General features: G+C 35.9%; 1 protein-coding gene across 4 annotated transcripts in view; it reads right to left on the reverse strand.

Moving 5' to 3' along the window:
- Positions 1–19,613, reverse strand: part of LOC106872261 (cyclic nucleotide-gated channel beta-3) — an 846,337-nt gene that overhangs the window by 20,812 nt on the left and 805,912 nt on the right. For all 4 annotated transcript variants that reach the window (XM_089354856.1, XM_089354849.1, XM_052968620.2 and 1 more), the window contains 3 exons: positions 15,210–15,302; positions 4,821–4,885; positions 712–834 (listed from right to left, as the gene is read on the reverse strand). In XM_089354856.1, coding sequence (XP_089210982.1) covers positions 712–834; positions 4,821–4,885; positions 15,210–15,302 — 281 coding nt within the window. The remainder of the gene's footprint in view (positions 1–711; positions 835–4,820; positions 4,886–15,209; positions 15,303–19,613) is intronic.

The raw sequence follows: 19,613 nt of genomic DNA on the forward strand, positions 1-19,613 counted from the left end.
CATATAAATATCTATTTCTATATGTGTGTATACACACACACATACATAAACATATACATTACTGGAAGTAAAAAAATGACTCTTGTATAAAGTAGTGCAATAAAGATATCAACAGATCATCGCTTCAAACACTATCATGAACCAAGTCTATTCTAGAGTCACCCCAGTGATGATAGAGATTTTCTATCAACACACTTGCATTTTCAATTTGTTATATGAATTATGAAACCTAACCAGAGGCAAGAAAATCTCTAATGAACGACCAAACAAAAAAAAGCCTAGAGAGGATTACTGTATATTATTGCAAGGAACAATGCAGAAATAAATCCAAAGATCCAGGTAATATTAATAATATTTTCTTATGGTGATACAGAGCCACACGTTTGTAGGAGAGGAAAATATTTAATTGACATAATCTCCAGGATATGATTGGCATGTATTTTGCTCACCAAAAATGGTGAAAAGCAAGCCAGTTGTCAGTAAGATTTGAACTCTCAATATAAAGGAAACTAAAATTAAATATGCCAACAGTTAGTACAGTCTGAACTCTTAAAATAGAGAAGACGACTACTAAATAAGCAAAGGTATTTGTCTAATCTACTCTACCACCATTTCACTAGCTTTGTGGCAACTTCAATAATAGATAATAAAAAGTATAACAAAATAATAGTAGACATATCTGAGAAAGAAGAAAAGGTTTTATCAACTCACGCATTTCCAGTGCCATTGTAAACCCATTGGTTGCTACCAATTCCTTCATAATCAGACACTGCATAGTAACCACAAGTTTCAATGTGAATAAGGAATAACATGTAAGTCATCGTTTTGATAATTCTGAAAACAGAAAATTGAAAACAGTTTTCTTCATATGTAACAGAAATAAAAAAAAAAAAGAGTTTGATCAACAATTTTTTTCTCTATAATGTCTTTAACACTTTTTTTTTCCAAACACATTGACTAGTATAGATAAGGATAAGTAAAAACAAACTTGACAGCAAATTGTATACAACATTCCATGACTGCCACACTAACATCTCATATAATCGATTATGTCACAAGTTAAAAGTCTGGAAATTATTGATATTTTTATGTTAACATGAGTGGGATGCTTTTTGAAAAATTTTGATGTTTACACTTTTACTAGTTTCAATCATTGGATTGCAGCCGTGTGACACTAGTTTGTATTCCAGGTTTCTACAAATATTGTCTACTCTCCAGCACACATAGGCCTGTGTAGTGGTGCGAAATTATAGCTGCCATTGAGGAAGTACTATCTGTGCATGCGCAAGGGACTTCACCACCGGAAGCCCCTCGAGTGCGCATGCATAGTAAATCTAGTACTTAAAGAGTTTGTTTCACTTTTTAAGTCAGTTGAGCGAGAGACCTTCGACGTGACAACACCTCGCTCCTCAACGAAGCACTCTTCACCACGATGCTATCGATATGATAGCTATTTGCTCCTCTGGCATGCATCAAGGAAGCTCTTAATCTTCCAATACCGATTACAAATTAATCAGCGGCTGCTAAGCTGAGTGACACAGGATTTATAAAACCAAGCATCATCAAAAATAAAACTTATTTTTATTATGTTGTTAATTGTTCTACTGTTTCTTCATATATAATTATGTTGAAAGGTGATAGAGAGAGACTAATGTCTCTATTACAACTATCAACCATTTACACCTGCATGCATATACTTACACATATACACTAATACCTCTAGTGTCTAACTGCTTTTGTAAGTCAAGCATTTACTCATGATGTGATATGTGTTCAATACTCATGAGAGAGATAATGAATTGCAGATGAAAACAATGATGGTGATGGTAAGGTGGTGGTGATGATGATGATAAGAAGTTGATACAGTTATTTTGTTCCAAAAACTACCATAGGTTTACTATTGATGGGAAGTTAAAGAGAGTGATACTTTGTGTGTTGTGTCTATTCCTCTATATAAATATATACATACATGTATGCACATGTACACATAATGAATATATTATGTATGCATATTTAAATTGGCTGTAAACTTACACAACTGACCCAAGAGTCAATAGTTTCATGCACAGTAAATATCAAACTTGATGTAATATTACAGCTGATTTATATATGTAAATATATAGGTGCAGGCGTGGCTGTGTGGTAAGAAGCTTGCTTCTCAACCACATGGTTCTGGGTTCAGTCCCACTGTGTGGCACCTGTCTTCTACTATAGCTTCAGGCCAACCAAAGCATTGTGGGTGAATTTGGTAGACAGAAACTGAAAGAAACCTGTCATATGTATATATTTGTGTGTGTGTGTCTTTGTGTCTGTGTTTGTTGCCCCATCACCACTTGACAACCGGTGTTGGTGTGTTTACATCCCGTTATTTAGTGGTTTGGCAAAAGAGACTGATAAGTACTAGGCTTAAGAATAATAAGTCCTAGGGTTGAAATGTTCAACAAAAATCCTTCAAGGTGCTGCTCCAACATGGCCACAGTCAAATGACTGAAACAAGTAAAAGAATAAAAGAATATATAAACACTTCAGGTCAATTCAGCCATGTAGCCACACAAGTGCTTTTCTTGGACTATTCTTTTCCTTCTCTCCAGACCTATCATCTTGTCTTTTTCTGATGAAGAGCCATGCTCAAGATGTCACACATTCCAACATTTTTCCATCTTAAACTCAGTGTTAAATTAATACATTCAACTTTTGTTGCTTTTGTCTTTATTTTCGATTTGCCTATATATATAAATATATATATATACTCTTATGTATTGAGTTCTATTTCTCTATTTTGTTTCACCATCATTTTAACATTCTCATTTGCATGACTGCATGAGATGAATGGAATTTGTTGAGGCAGATGTTTTCTCTCACCTGTTTCTCTAAGTTAATATTTTCCCATAGCCAGACCCATTTACAAAGAAGATTGGAAACAATGAACACTGCTTGTATGACAGAGATACTCATTTACAAATATAATGCAAAGCTAGGATAAGGAAATACTCATACACTTGCTCTTTCTTTCTCTTTCTCTCACACATGTATGCATGCACACACACACAAATGATAGGCTTCTTTCTGTTTCCTCTCTACCAAATCTCTTCAAAATGCTTTGGTCAGCCTGGAGCTATAGAGGCCAAGATGCCATGCAGTAGGACAGAACCTGAAGCCATGTGGTTGGGAAGCAAACTTCTTAATCATACAGCCATGCCTAGTGTACATACATATATAAACTTATATATATTTAAGGTGGACTACTAGTAGATATTCAGATCTTTGACCCATTTGAAGTTTAGGTTGCATACTGTCTTTTCTTCACAATTACCAATGTAATGATAAGAAGTTTCTGTGCGTGGGTCAACAGGGTAACAGTTTGATACCAAGCTGATGACAATTGAATGAACGCACATTCTGTTGAGATTTTAAATGCAAAAATATTTTTCCTTCCTGTTAACAACTAAATGTTGTTGCTGCTATAAATGACAAAATATGTTTACAGCAAGTAAGATAGTCTGAATTTAATATGAGATGATGGATCAGGTTTAACAGTAGTCACCATAATGTGTTTCTTGGAGTTAGCTGGTTAGGTTGTGTCCTGCCACAATGAAATAGTTGTTATCCATTGGTGCTATGGTCAGGCGTGTGCTGCTACTGTCTCATGGACTCTTGCTCTAGTTTGGTCTGTTTGTTTACTCTTTGCTTCTGTAGGTTCGTGGCTAAAATACCCTAAATATATAATATGCTCTTGTCAGAAAAAGCACCAGAAGTCTAGATGGTTAGTGTTCTGATGACATCACAAATATTTGAGCAAATTGCATTCATGTTGTCTGATTGTTTATGTACAGTGATTCAAGTTCAATTTCTAGGTATTTGTGACTGCAACAGTGGTGTCTATTCTTCAACTAGTTCGATTTGCTAGACTTTCACAAAATGAATGAAAATAACTTAAACAAAAATGCTTGAAGTATTAGTGATGGCAGTGTACTTCATCATCTAGCTACAGGTTTCAGTTAGCTACTGTGTTGGTTAGTGCATATATGTACTACATTACTGTCATCATCATCATCCTCATTTAAGGTCCATTTTTCTTCTCACCAACCCTTACCTGTTCCCAAGCAAGGTAAAATTTCCCAAGGCCAGGCGTTTTTACAGAAGACTAGAAATGAATTATTTCACATGTATGACAATGATACTCATTTACAATCATTACAAGATTTCTAGACAAGGGTATACTCAAGCATATGCATTATACACACACATGTATGTGTGTGTGTGTGTGTATATATATATCACCACTACAACCAATCAACTACTGCTATTGACACGGACAGAGGCCACTGCCATTTACCATTACCAACACGGTCACTACTACTATTACAACCCCCCAAAAATGCCCCAACGTGGACTATTGACACCAGTAAGGAACAATTATGAATTCTTCATTTAATTTCATTTTTTTAAATATGTATTTTTGATAAGGTTCGTTTTTACAAGAACCGAAACATGTTAAAAATATCTCTGACAAAATTTTTTAATTAAAATTCATTTTTTATGTATTGGCATTTTCAAACTTCTTTTATATATATATATATATATATATATATATATATATATATATATATATATATATCATCATCATTTAATTTAATATACACAACAGACTTCTTTCAGTTTCTTATCTACCAAATGTACTGACATGGCTTTGGTTTGCCCAGCGTTGTAGAAGATCCTTGACACTTGCTGAAGATGTCATGCAGTGGGACTGAACTCAAGACTACATGGTTGAGAAGTACACACACACACACACACACATTTGGGATAGGAGAACTTACCTCACAGCATGTGCTGACCGAGCTGCTTGATCACAACGCTCGTAGAATTCCCAAAATGTTAGAATCTGAAGAAATCAATAGAAATTTAATCAGACATTATGAAGGTTAGAAACAACATTGTTTCATTATCACATCTGTTACATATGCATAAATATGCAAATATATATACACATACACACACAAGCATATGCATATATATATATATATATATACACACACGCACACACACACACACAAGTGTGTGTGTGTGTATGTTTGTCAGGCACTGTCTATTTCCTTCTCTCTTTCTAAATAAAAGCATATATGTATATTAACGTTTTTTTTTAAACATTAAGGCTATTTTAGGTAACACATAGCTAAGAGTTGTTTCCCTTTACATTTAAAGCCAATATTTAAGTTTGGGATTTGATATGTAATTGTTAGCGTTCATGTTATTATGATGATGATGATCATCATCATGATCATGATTATGAAGTGGAGTTCGAACAGATGGAATATCGTATGCTATCACAATTCTGTGGCAGAGTTGACCTCACAGGAAATGGATAGCAACTAATGGATGAGAGGGTGTCATAGTGTTGAGAGTTACAGATTTTGAGACTCACTAGTGACTGATACAATGGGAATAGAATGGATAATAACAATAATGATGAAGGTGAAGGTAATGATAAACACATGTCTCTTAACTGCAGGTACACGTTACTAGAGGAACCACCCGATATGTGCATATTACATGTGAATACACGTACATGATTACATATGTATGCCTGCACACCTGCATTTATGTATGTATGTATGGATTTCTCTGTGTGTGTGTGTATGTATGTATGTATGTATGTATGTTTTTCTTTGAGCTTTATTGCAGTTCTTTTCAAGAGAGTTCAAGCTGGTTGCTAACAAAGCAATAACACCTTTGAAGTTAAGAGACTTTCTGGTATTTGTAAATATGTGGTTGAGGGGGTGAGTTGGTGTGTTTGTTCGAGCTCTCAGTGCATACACCCATGTGTGTGCATCTTATTTCTTTATTGCCCACAAGGGGCTAAACATAGAGGGTACAAACAAGGACAGACAAACGGATTAAGTCGATTATATCGGCCCCAGTGCGCAACTGGTACTTAATTTATCAACTCCGAAAGGATGAAAGGCAAAGTTGACCCCGGCGGAATTTGAACTCAGAATGTGGCGGCAGACGAAATACCGCTAAGCATTTCGCCTGGTGTGCTAATGTCTCTGCCAGCTCGCAGATGTGTGTGCATCTATTTACCTAACTAATCTCAGATGGAGAATCTTTGGAATATCTTACAAACCTTCACTCTGCCAGTAATAGATTGGATTTGGAGAATCCGTGTCAGTTTCTTTTGTCCTTTTTTTAAAAAGAAAAAGAAACCCTAGTATTTCTGAGTTTTTGTGTATATTTGTTGGTATGCAGCCAAGTGCACATATGATGATAAGTGCAAATGAGAATTTATAGTCAGGGTACAAGAGCTGAAAGTTTTGCATTAATTTGCCATAAATATTCTGTTTTTCTTGGACTTTTGACTGTATATTCACATCTACTGGGCAACTGACCTCTACAACAGTGCATGACTTTTGTTCCTTATCCCACAAAACAATATCAGGTCTGTTATGTTTGTACGGAGTTGCTGTTTTTATTGGAGGGTTCCACTATGCATGCACACACACAAATATTTATTTCCAACTTTATTGACATGAAAATTCATCATTGAAACATTTATTCTGAGCTTTAATCTTTGTTGTTATGCTTTAAGTCAGTTTTGATTGAATATTATCAAGCTGCCACCACTTGTCTTTTTTTTCCTGACACTGAATACCTCTGAAAACAGCACACAGCATGTTCTACTTTTAGTGTGATTTTGCTTGCTAGTTCTAGTTCTGTGTTTCCCAACCATTTTTTTTTTACCCTTGGACTCCTTTGATTCCTATTTTACTCAGATGTACCCTCCTAGCCGTTTTTTTTTGTTTAAAAAGTCATATTATATTTTTATAATTAAATATTATTAAGAACTGATTAAAAAAAGAATTTAAAAAAAATTTTGTGTATTGTAGAAGTATAACCAATTTATAGTGCATAAATTTTAACAACAAAATCTTCCATGGACCTCCAAGGGTTGAGAACCACTATTCTTGTTGATTAACTGTCTGCATTGAAGGTTCATGGAGAAATGTACTTGTTAGTGTAATATTCAGTTACTCATTTCTCATCCCCTCTAGGAATATACAATAGTGTATACTGCTCAGTTACTGGTAATGTGTTATCAGAGAGCAATGTCAGTGCATACTACTCAGTTACTGTTCTGTCATCTTGATGGAAAAGCAACAGTAGTGCATATTGACTAATTGACGGTTGTCAACTCATCAATGAAAAATGTTAGTATGTAGAGGTGAGTTACTGGTTTGCTATTTTATTACAAAATGCTGTTAGTGCATACTTGTATCACTTTGTTAAAGGTAAATATTAGTATACACAGGTCAATTTCATGTCTGACATCCAGCTACTATTCATTTACTGATGTCAACTTATTAAAAAGCAATGTTAGTGTATATTGGTGAATTATTGGTCTGTGGTCTTACTCTAACATCTTATATAAGATGTCAGAGTGTGGTATAATTATTTTGGAATTATTTCCACCCACATCTATATATAATAGGGGTAGCCATGTATCTCCTCTATAGGAAGAAGCCCGTGCTTATCCCTCTATCTTACAACACCCAGCATAAAGCCACTTTCCCTTCTCAAATACTCCCCATTTAACACTGGAAGCTTTTCTCCTTTTCCTCTTCCTGTCCTTCTATCTTGCAAATTACTTGGAAACTACACTAGTGCTGGTGGCATGAAAAAGCACCCAGTACACTCTGTAAACTTATTAACATTAGGAAGGGCATCCAGCTGTAGAAATCATGCCAAAGCTGATACTGAATCTTGATGAAGCCTTGCAGCTTGCCAGATCCTGTCAAACTATGCCAGCATGGAAAGTGGATGTTGAATGATGATGAAGGTGTGATTTAAGGGAGATTCAGCTGCTAATTGTAGAATATCAAATGATTACATAGATGCTCCCACATTAGTTCAAATTGTTTCTGTTGAAGTAACTGTCCACTTACTAAAGTTAGGTAAGGCAAACAGTTTTATGTTTATGAGACATTCACCATCTGGTTTTCTGATTTGTTTAGAAAATTACAAACCAATAACTGACAAATAAATACTGATATTGCACTTTGATAAAATGACATCAGTAACTGACCCCTGTGCACCAATATTTCTCCTTGACAATATGACAGAGCACAATATATGACCAGTAACAAGACCTTACACAAACAGTTTTCTTTGACAAGTCAACACACCAGGAACTAACCGATGTTTACCAACATTGTTCTTTATCAAACAAGTAACAATCTAATATTCATAATGATTGCTTTTGAAAAGATGCTAGATCAGTATAGACTAACGTTGTTCTTTAACATGGTGATAGGTTAGTAACTGTTTGCTTTTTCTCACTTTGGTTAGTGAGCGGTTACTTCAACAGACAACTTGAATAAATGAAGGAGTGTCTACAGAGACATTCTATCTTCTCAAATTAACAGTTAGATTTCTCTCAAATCATATCCTAACACATGTAATAACAGGGCTCATTAACTTACATAATCCTATGTAACACCAAAATAATGGAATGTTCATGACAAAAATACCTGTGTAACAAATTTTTTTATTTCTTTTTGTCTTTGGTCAATAAGTGCTATTTCCTATTTCCTTCTCTCTAGAAATCAAAGGAAATGACTACTATTCCCTTCAAACTTTGCTTTTGTGATTTGGACATTAATTTTTTGAAACTGACCTATTTTCCATTACATTTCAGACAGATTCAGAGTGGAGTTGCTGAAGCAGAAATATCGTTATAGCAAATATTCTGCTCAATACCATAGGTTTGCTTGTCAGTTGCTTGACCTCATTCCTGAGCATGAACATGTCTCTTAGTGGCTGACAATAAGTGTATCTCTGATCAAAAGCAGGAGTAGTTGAGGAGCATCATAGCCATGTGTTGAGAGGGATTCTTTAGAGTTTAATAAATGTAACAAAAGTAAAGTTTGAAGGAAATATTCACCATTTTTCATACTTTCTATGGATAAGCAAATAGGAAATACCAGTTGCTACCCAAGGATAAAAATCGTGTTACACAGTGTTATAGATTTGTTCAATTATGTCTACTCTCAAACTAAACAACAACTACATGTATCATTTTAAAACTAACTAACAGACATGCAACTGAGCTGTGTATACTAACATTAATCTTTAACAAGATGTCTGATCAATTTAATTTGAAAACTAAAACAGACTTAAACTCCCTAATAAATACTTAGTGTGTTCCATATTTCTACTTTATCTCAATATTTTACAGTGCTATAAGGTAAGGTGTCGAGCAGGCAGAACCATTAGCATGTTGGGAAAATGCTTAGTGGCATTTCATCTGTCTTTACATTCTGAATTCAAATACCACTGAGGCTAACTTTAGCTTTCATCCTTATGGGGTTGATAAATAAGTACCAGTCAAGTACTGGAATTGATGTAATTGACTAGTCACTTCCTCCAAATTGCTGGCTTTGTGCCAAAATTTGAAATCAATATTTTACAGTGCTATCATACATATGTATGAATCCTATTCTGTTGAATTTAAACTGAAATAAAATATATTTTCTAATTTTACGATTTTGTTTTTTGTTATTTGCTAACCAAGGGAAGAAGAGCAGAAGGCATGGCACCATAGTAGCTCTGATAGCCAAAGAGTTGCGGGATAGTTAACTGTTACAAATGTATTTAATGATTAGTTTAAATTGTAAGTTAATATGTGGTGGGCAGGTGGAAATGGATTGAATGAATATGAGTTTAGGGAGGCACCTCTGAAAAAGACAGATTGTTTAATATTGGTTCTTGGAATGGACATTACACTATAGTTGTGTGGATGACATAAATTTAGCTACAATTGGTTAAGTGAACATAATTTAGAGCAAAGAAGCAGAGATTGTGATCATAAAACAATAGAGTTATGAGCATGGCAACTATTAAGTGCAAGAGCCAATGGTGCCTTGTAAAAAGAACTCAGTCCACTCTGTAAGGTGGTTGACATTAGGATAAGCATCCAGCTGTAAAAACTATCATGCCAAAATAGACAGTGAAGCCTGTACAGTCTTCTGGCTTACCAGCTCCTGTCAAACTCATGCCATCATGAAAAACAGATGTCAAATAATGATGATGATGATGATGTGTTTCATAATCAAGTACATGGTATTTTTTTTAAATATGATATTAATATTTCTAAGTCTCTCTAAAGGAGACTACGGCAGCGGTACTGGATATTAATAGTTATCGCCAAGCCAACATGGCAGTCCCAAAAATAGGACGAATGCTGCCATTGATTAGCTCCAAGAGGCCATCGTCTCTAGGTAGCTATGTGACACACGAACCTGTGTCTTTTATAACCCCTTCGAACAGGGGAGGTCAGCCACTTCCCCTTGCTAGTCTGGCATCTACAGACTAGTTTCAGGGTGCTTGCCCTTTATCATTATAGAGCAGCCGAACCCAGCAGGCGTCGCTACTGACCGTCTACTGTTCGAAGGTTATAATGGACACAGGTTCGTGTGTCACATAGCTAGCTAGAGGCGATAGCCTCTTGGAGCTAATCAACGGCAGCATTCGTCCTATTTTTTGGACTGCCATGTTGGGTTGGTGATAACTATTAATATTTTTTAATATGGTTTGCTGTTTAATTGAATAAGTCAGGGGGATTATTTCAAATAAGGTGTAAGAATTCTATGGGAAAAATAGCGAAGTGATAGTGTGCCATCAGTTAATGCTCCATTATCATCATTAACTTTCAATGTTAGTACTTTGGTGAAATACAGTTTATTACTCTAATTGGTGAGTTGTATAATTAGCAAGGTTTTGTTGAGTTTGTAGTGTTGAAACCAAATCTTTTCATGGGTCAAAAAAAGAACCCAAAAGCAGTCAATTGTATTATTTAAAGAATACTCATATGAAGCTATTTATTGTAGCCATGACAACCCTTTTAATTTATATAATTATCATTTTTAGGATACCTTCAGTCAAATTCTCCAGGGGTTGCTTCTTCCATACATCTTGCTAACTTGCCAGTAATTTATGCTTCTGTATCATTCTTTTTTATATCGAAGTATGTTGATAAGGCCTTTTCCTTCAATACCCATAATACCAGCTTGATGACTGGGAGCTCCCAGTGTTTCTGGTAGTGACCAGCCAACTTCATTCTTCTGACAGCTATTTTCCTACTCAACACTGATAAGCCCCAATACAGATGCTTGCTGCTAAGGTTATTCTATTTGATGTTAAGGTTATTTTATCTGCTAAGGTTATTCTATTTGATGATAAGTAAAGCATGTATTTAGATATTTTTGCAAGGTATGCTTCAAGATCTAGCATTCCCAGCCACATAGAAGCTGATCTTGATATTTCAGCAGAGGCTAGAATTCCACACACTGACCATGCAGTTCAGAGCATTACTTGTAAGTGCCTTACTCACTTTTAGGTATTACTCAGATGAGATTACTTATAAGCCCAGGTGTTTAAAGTTTTTGACTCCTCTCAGAGCAGTGCATACTGTTATTAGAGGTGGATGATTTTGGAGGATGTTGTTTATGTGATAGTGAAATGAATCTGAATCTAGTAAAGAATCCATAATTTGTAATTGAGATTCAGAAAATGTCTCATCTCCTTAAATGTCTCATCTCCTTAATGTTTAAGGAGCGTGCTTTCAGGAAAAGGTCACTAGAGATGAAAATATACATATGAGTGGGCAGTTCCGGTAATATGCAATATTTTGAAAAAAACATTGTATATATATTTTAATGGAGCAGTTCGTTCGATCAATCAATCAATCGATCCATCCATCCACCCACCCATCCATCTATCCTTCCATCCATCCATCCATCCATGTGTGTGTATGTGATTTTATATATTTGTCAATTATTTACTATAATTTACGATGTTGTTAGTTCTAAGTCATCTTCACCCAAACAGACTTATGCTGAAAAGTACTCCAACCATGACCACCTCATTTTCTGTATACCTAGGAACATATTGGTTTCAAATTTTGGCATCAGGCCAGCAATTTCGGGGAAAGGGTTAAGTTGATTACATCAACCCCAGTACTCAACTGGTACTTATTCTATTGATCCTGAGAGTATAAAAGGCAAAGTCAACCTTGGTGGAATTTGAACTCAGAACACAAAGACAGATGAAATGCTGCTAAGCATTTTGCCCAACTTGCTAAGGAATATATTAACAGTGTGTCCTTACTATTTTTCTGAGATGGTAGGGCAGGATTCTTAAGAAGATAGGGTAAGATGGTAGGGAGATTTGGCTGTTATTTCAAGTTGATTAAATGACTATTGAGGCTCACTTTTTGGCTTGATATGAATCCTATTTTATAATAGGGAAAGGCATGAACATTAGAACAACCATTTCTTTGTTTAAATATAAATAAAGGGCGTTTTACCAAATCTAAAAGAAACCAACTGGATATTCCTTTTAATTTCTTAGACCTACATAGACCTTGAATCTAGTATGTGTCACAGGATAGGATAAATTGGCACTCCACTTCATTTGATCAACAGAACAGCCTGCTCATGAAATTAACATTCAAGTAGCTGAGCATTCCACAGACATGTGTACCCTTAATGTAGTTCTCAGAGAGATTCAGCATGACACAAGATGTGACAAGGCAGGCCCTTGAAATACAGGTACTACTCATTTTTACCAACTGGAGCAATGTGAAATAAAGTGTCTTGCTCAAGGACACAATGTGCCACTGGGAGTCAAACTCATGACCTTATGACTGTGAGTTGAATACCCTAACCACTAGACTACACAGCTTCACTGTGTCACAGTAATATTTAGATGACTCAAGTACTTGACTTGTACTTTATATTATAGCTCTGAGAAGGATGGAAGGAAAAGGTGTCACTGCTGCTGTCCTAGAACTGACACAACACTTACACAGACCACAGAGGCTACACACATAGCAGTAGACAGACCGAGCCTCAGTAGAAAGCATGAATGGAAAAATAACACCCACCACCATACCACACCACATGAGTAAAGACAGAAGGGAGGAGAAGAGAGAGGGAAAAAAATTATCATAAATAAAACACAGGTACAAACAAGGTAATCCACATACAAGAGACATATATGCACATACCTGTGATACACATATTATAGAGATAGATAAAAAAAAAGAAAAAATATATTTGTCACATACCTGTGATAAATATAAGAAATAGAGATAAAAAAAAAAAGGATACAAACAACATAAGAAGCAAACTCATATACACACACAAACACATACACAATAACTTCACAGATGGCTTCAACAGTATCGACAACATGACTAATGACAGCAGCAGTGACAATGATGGCAATAACAACTACCACAATGGCAGTACATGGACAAACACATAAACACAGAGAGATACAGGAACTATACCAAATTTTTGGGTCCTAGGACAGCAGCATCCACAACAGAGGGAAAGGCTGGGGCTGAAGGTAAGGTCATATTGCTACTAAGAACAATGACACACACACACACACACACACACACACACACACAAATACACACACATACACACACAAACAAGGATGCAAATGCATGTGCACATAAGGATATACATCATAGAAGAGTGTGGAGGCGCAATGGCCCAGTGGTTAGGGCAACGGATTCGCAGTCATAGGATCGCGGTTTCGATTCCCAGACTGGGCATTGTGAGTGTTTATTGAGCGAAAACACCCAAAAGCTCCATGAGGCTCCGGCAGGGGATGGTGGCGATCCCTGTTGTAATCCTTCACCACAACTTTCTCTCACTCTTTCTTCCTGTTTCTGTTGTGCCTGTAATTCAAAGGGTCAGCCTTGTCACACTGTGTCATGCTGAATATCCCCGAGAACTACGTTAAGAGTACACGTGTGTGTGGAGTGCTCAGCCACTTGCATGTTAATTTCATGAGCAAGCTGTTCCGTTGATCGGATCAACTGAAACCCTCGATGTCGTAAGCGACTGAATGCCAACAACATAGAAGAGCAGAATGAAATAAGTGGAGCAAGAGCACACATGAGGATAAAAAGTGTCACTGAATAGGCCACAGATGTGTGAGGAAAAATTCCTGGACAATGGACATGAGTTACAACAAGAACAGTAATAAACAAGTGAAGAACAAATATATAGTGCGTGTGTCTATTTGGCCAAAAAAAAAAAAGACCATCCCGAAATACAACAATTCACACACACACACACACACACACACACACACACACACACACACACACATATACAGGTATGGCAGTCTAGTAAGAAGTTTACTTCCCAACCAGATGGTTCTGGGTTCAGTCCCACTGCATGGCATCTTGTGCAAGTGTCTTCTACTCAAGCCTGAGGCCAATCAAAGCCTTTTGAGTGGATTTGGTAGACAGAAACTGAAAGGGCCCATTGTGTGTGCATGTATGTGTATGTGTGTGTGTGTGTGTGTGTCTTTCTGTCTGTGTTTGTCCCCCTCCACCACTTGACAACTGGTGTTGGTGAGTTTATGTCACCTGTAACTTAGCAGTATAGCAAAAGAGACTGATAAATTAAGTATCAGGCTAAAAAAGTACTGGGGTTGATTTGATTGACTAAAATTCTTGATGGCGGTGCTCCAGTATGGCCAGTCTAATGACTGAAACAAGTAAAAGAATAAATATACAAGAGGTTTCTACATAGTTTCCATCTAACAAATCCACTCACAAAGCATTGGTTGATCTAGGACAATAGCAAAAAACATTTACTCAATGTGCTGCACAGTGGTACTGAACCCAAAACCATGTGGTTGCAATGCAAGCTTCTTAACCACACAGCCATACCTGAAGCTAAAATATTCTTTGAAATATAATTGTTTTATTCCATTCTATTCATTGTCCTTTAGCACTGTGCTGGAGCTTATTACATTTTTGAATGGTTGCTAAACATTATTAATTCTGGAAAGGAGATGCCAACCTATTGCAGGTCTGACACCAGACAGGAAGATTTGTATTTCATTCTGAAACTAAATGAAATATCATTCATTTACTTACTCATTATCCTATTCATATTGCAGCGTATAACAATAAACTATACATTCTCATGGTACACACTGGACAATAGAGTAAGTTGAGAGCCATCAAGTGTTGTCTTTGTCCTGGGCACAGAGAAACAACTGTTTTCCCCTGCAGGGTTTCTCAAGTGGTAGGATTATAGTCTATCAATTTGTTCAGTTGAGACTCATCTTTAAATTATTAGATGGAGAGATAAAAAAAATAATAAAGAATTGACTTCTACCTTCATCATTCTTGGCAGGCGCAGCCAGCTGTTAAAGTTGACATGGGGCAGCAAATAAAATAAGTCAAGTGGTAACAAAGAGGCCAAATCAGACTGGAAAGAAAAAAAATTAAAGGAAATGAAAGACAGAAAAGATGTATTTGTGACTGAGCTAAAATATAATTAGTGCAACATTATTACATTTATGACTTTCTGGTATTTAACTACATAGTTCAGACAGATTTTATTGGTGGTATGGCAGTAAAACATTTAATGCTATTATACAACCATACAAGCTTACTGGTTGGGAGGCTTTACTGGAATTAAAATAGTTAATGTTTTATGTTCCTGTCATTTCAAACAAATAAGTACATTTCAATGAGATTTTCATAGGTGAATAGTAAATATATGTTTCAGTTAGAAGTAAAACAAACACACTAATGCATTAAGAGAACAATATGTAAATATTCAAAAATGAATGAAACAAAATAAATTAAAAAATGGACATTTAAAAATCCATACATAACAAACAAAAAAAAACAAACTAAAGAAACATTTGAACATTAAAGGAAGTATTCACAGGAAGACAAAGAGTTTTAGAGGAACAGGGAAAAATGTTTTGCATAAAAAAAAAAAAAAGAATTATAAATGGATCAGTTCTGTTAAGAAGTAGAATTAGATTGGTTTTAGAACTGTGGAATAGAACTGGAAAAATCTGAAAATATTTTCAGTAGAAATGTCAGATTTATAGTTGAAAGTGACAGGAAGCTTTGAATATAATAAAGGAGTGTAGTTATAATAAATTCTTATTTAGGATAAAATATTCCTCTATGATTCACATTAAAACTCCCTTCCATCTCATTTCTGCAATTTATTGAATGATTCAAGAGGAAGGAGCAAATGGTAAGAGAATTTTGATTCTAAGAACATTTTGAAATGAATGTTTAACTTTCTTAATTCTTAGAACAGCTTAAGAGATTCAATTCAAATGCCAACACTGAAATACTTTCAGTCTAAGCAAGCAATTCTTCAAAATATACTTCCTCAATATTTCAGTGGTAATTCTCAAAATTTTGGCATAAGAACAATAGCTTATTATAAACAGTGCTCAGGTGCACGAGAACTCACTGAAAAAGAGTAAAAGATGGGAAAGAAAGCAGCAATAAGTCAAGTAAACGAAAGTCAAAAGTACATGCATAGGGCTCTGGATAAAACACAAGACAGAAAAGTGAACAGTAAAAAAACCCTAGAGGAAAGGGTGCATAGGTTCATCAGGAGTACAATTAAGGAATTTCAAGAGAGATTGAATTTTTGAAAGATACAGTATCCTAACCAACACAGAAAATTCACTTCGTGGTTTGATAATGCTGAACAGAAAAAAAATATTTCTGAAAGTCAAGGTAGTAAGGTGTTTTTTTGTGTTTTTTGAATTTTATTAGCATGTCCACAGGTGGTAGAAATAATCCTTTCTACTAAATTCACAAGGTCTGAAATTTTGTGGGAAGAGGATAGACAATTACACTGACTCCAGTGCTCAACTGGCACTTATTTTATTGACCTTGAAAAGATGAAAGGCAAAGTTTTGAACTCAGAATGTAAAGATGGACAAAACGCTGCTAAGAATTTTGTCCAGCATGGTAACAATTCTACAAGCTCACCATCTTACAAGTGGTAAAAATAATGCATTAAAAAAAATTGCTGGAAAGATGGATAATCTTGCAGGCTCCTACCAAGTCATCTGCTAGACACTAAAGTTTTAGTCTGTTAATGCCCAGCGAAGCAAAATGTTCAAGTTATGGTGACTGATGGAGGGCATTTGTGTTGTTGCACATCTCCATACAGCCTCCAGTAGATCAATATTCTGGGTAAGATGGAGGGGTTCCAGACTGGAGATGCAAATTGAAAGTGTGAAAGTATCATAGCTTCAAATAGATAGCTAGCTATTGAGCAGCTGACAAAGGCTGAATAACACTAAGATAGCTTTGGCCATTTTTAATGATTTTAAAAATGTTGATTGTCTAGTGCAGATTATTATAATGCCTAGGTCACATTCACCAGCAGACTTCTTAAGCTTATAGAAGATTTTTTGGTTGTCTAAGTCATGTTGTCACGCTGTTTTAATATCCTTCCTGTTTATTTTTGTTTTCTCACAGATTAAAAGAAAGAGTGAATAAATACTATGTCTGAGATACCTGAATCACTAATATAAACAATGTAATAGACTCTTAGCTTCTGTTCTCAAGTTTCTTTTAAATGTACACACATTCATTCATACGTATATACACACATGTACCCGTGAAAACATGTTTCAACACACACACACACACACATGCACACACAAGGTGTGTTAGTTTTTTGTGAGTCATTTGTATGAATTTAAGAAAAGATGTATAACTCATCAAAGAAAAGCTGTGTTTGAAAAGAAATTGGTACAAAATATATTGAGAATCCTTTTATCACATCTATTCAATGAATCCACTGTTAGCATCAATGGCTGCTTCAATACAGGGTCTGAAGCATTGACATGCCCAAATCAAATCATCTTTATCAATTTTGGGCATAGTGCTAGTTACAGCGAACTTGAGAGAATGTGTGGTGTTATGGGGATGTTGATTGATCTCTCTCTTGACTATGCCCTATATGTAATAGTCCAGTGGATTGAGGTCTGGTGAGCTAGGAGGCTATATCTCTGGGAGAACATGATCATGGTGATTGGCACACAGCCATGCTTGGGGTGTCTTAGACTTATGGAACAGTGTAGAGTCTTGTTGGAAGATGTACGGTCTTCTGTTCCATACACTGTTTATCCAGGGCCTCACAACTTTCTCCAACACCTCTGTGTTGACATAAGCATAAACTCTTAAGCCCTGTGAAAAGAAAGTGAGGAGGTATGTAACCTCCCTTGTTGCTGATGATTCCCAGAACCATCACAGTTACTGGGAACTTAGTATGCATGACTGTTGGTCTCTGCATAACCATCTGTCAATCCTTTGGTTTACTTTTTGGTCCTGATTGAAAGTTTTCTCATCAGAGAAAAGCCTAAGCATTGTAGCCTCTTGGTGTTTTAATTTGTTTAGCAAGTACTTTGCATGAATTGAACAATTCTCTCTTGTTGTATCCAACTGACCTTTCTGCATTACATATGACTTATACTAGATGTCCTCATGCACAACTCTTCTGATAGTGCATTCTGAAACCTGAAAGTCCTTTGCAATGGCTCTAATGACTTTCTGGGATCTTTATCAGTTACATCTTGGGACTATTTGTTACAAAGGTATGTGTTCTGATGGTTTTAGGACCCTGTGTATTAATTTACGTGCTGACGATGGATCTCAGTCAGTAGCTTCCAGCTCCTTTTAAACTTTGACAATGAAGGATTGATTTACTTTCACTCCTTTCCAAAATGGTCTTCAGCTTGTCTTTGAACTGCTTAACTGGACTTCTACATAATGCTAATGGCCGTGCTTTGGAAGTTCACACTCACACAAACCATAATCTTAGCAGGTGTTATAGCTTATAAATATAAATAGTTAACATCCAGAAAACAGCTCAGTACTTACAATCTTACCTCTCCACTTTCTCTATACAACATCTGCAACTATTTTTCACCCTATAATTCTTATACTTAGGGAGCATAATTTCCAATGACTGCACACTGACAAAGGGATTCTGAACTACCTCAAGAAGATCTTTGTAGCCTTTGGAAGGCTCAGTAACAGGGTCTTTCTAAACAACTGTCTCATTCTCCATTGTAATTTTCTCCCCTACAAAGCAGTCTATATTTTCTTTCTCCTGTATTGATGTGAGACATTAATCTCATACAGTCAGTTATTTAATGTTCTCAAGCCCTTCGACATCCAGTGTTTCTGAAGGGAGTAAGGTCCTTTTGATCTCTTTGTAGGATGCAGTGGCAAACAAAGAAGTCTTCTGTCAAACTAACACCAGCAGCCTGAGCTGACACCATTCAGGCATAGACGCGGATATATAATGAACATATTAAAGTGCTGCTTTTCTATAGGATTCCTATGTAACCAGCTGCACTGTAGCTTGGTGGTGATCTGCAGCCTCCAGATGTTGGAAACATTCCTATTGAGTTAAAAATTTCATGTAAGTCCAGCTTTTATTTTCATCCTCATGAATAGGAGTAAGGTCACACAAATGAGGAAAATATCAAACAATATAGAAACCAGAATGCAACCTTTTCTGGCTCAAATTTCAATGTTCCAATGACAACTCAGGCCATCATTCCAGTGTGGAACTTGTATAGGGGTTTTACAAATTTGGGCAATCTGACTTGCTGAAAACATTCCATTAAAGTCCCCTGATTAGTAGGTCATTAATAACTCATGTTAATTGGTGTTTCTGTCACTTTACACAGCTAACAGTTTTTGACAGTAAAGCCAATGCCATGTTGGTGGTGTCCAT

The sequence above is a fragment of the Octopus bimaculoides genome, chromosome 1 (assembly GCF_046866305.1).
Source record: "Octopus bimaculoides isolate indiv1 chromosome 1, ASM4686630v1, whole genome shotgun sequence".
In the NCBI taxonomy this organism is placed as follows: domain Eukaryota; kingdom Metazoa; phylum Mollusca; class Cephalopoda; order Octopoda; family Octopodidae; genus Octopus; species Octopus bimaculoides.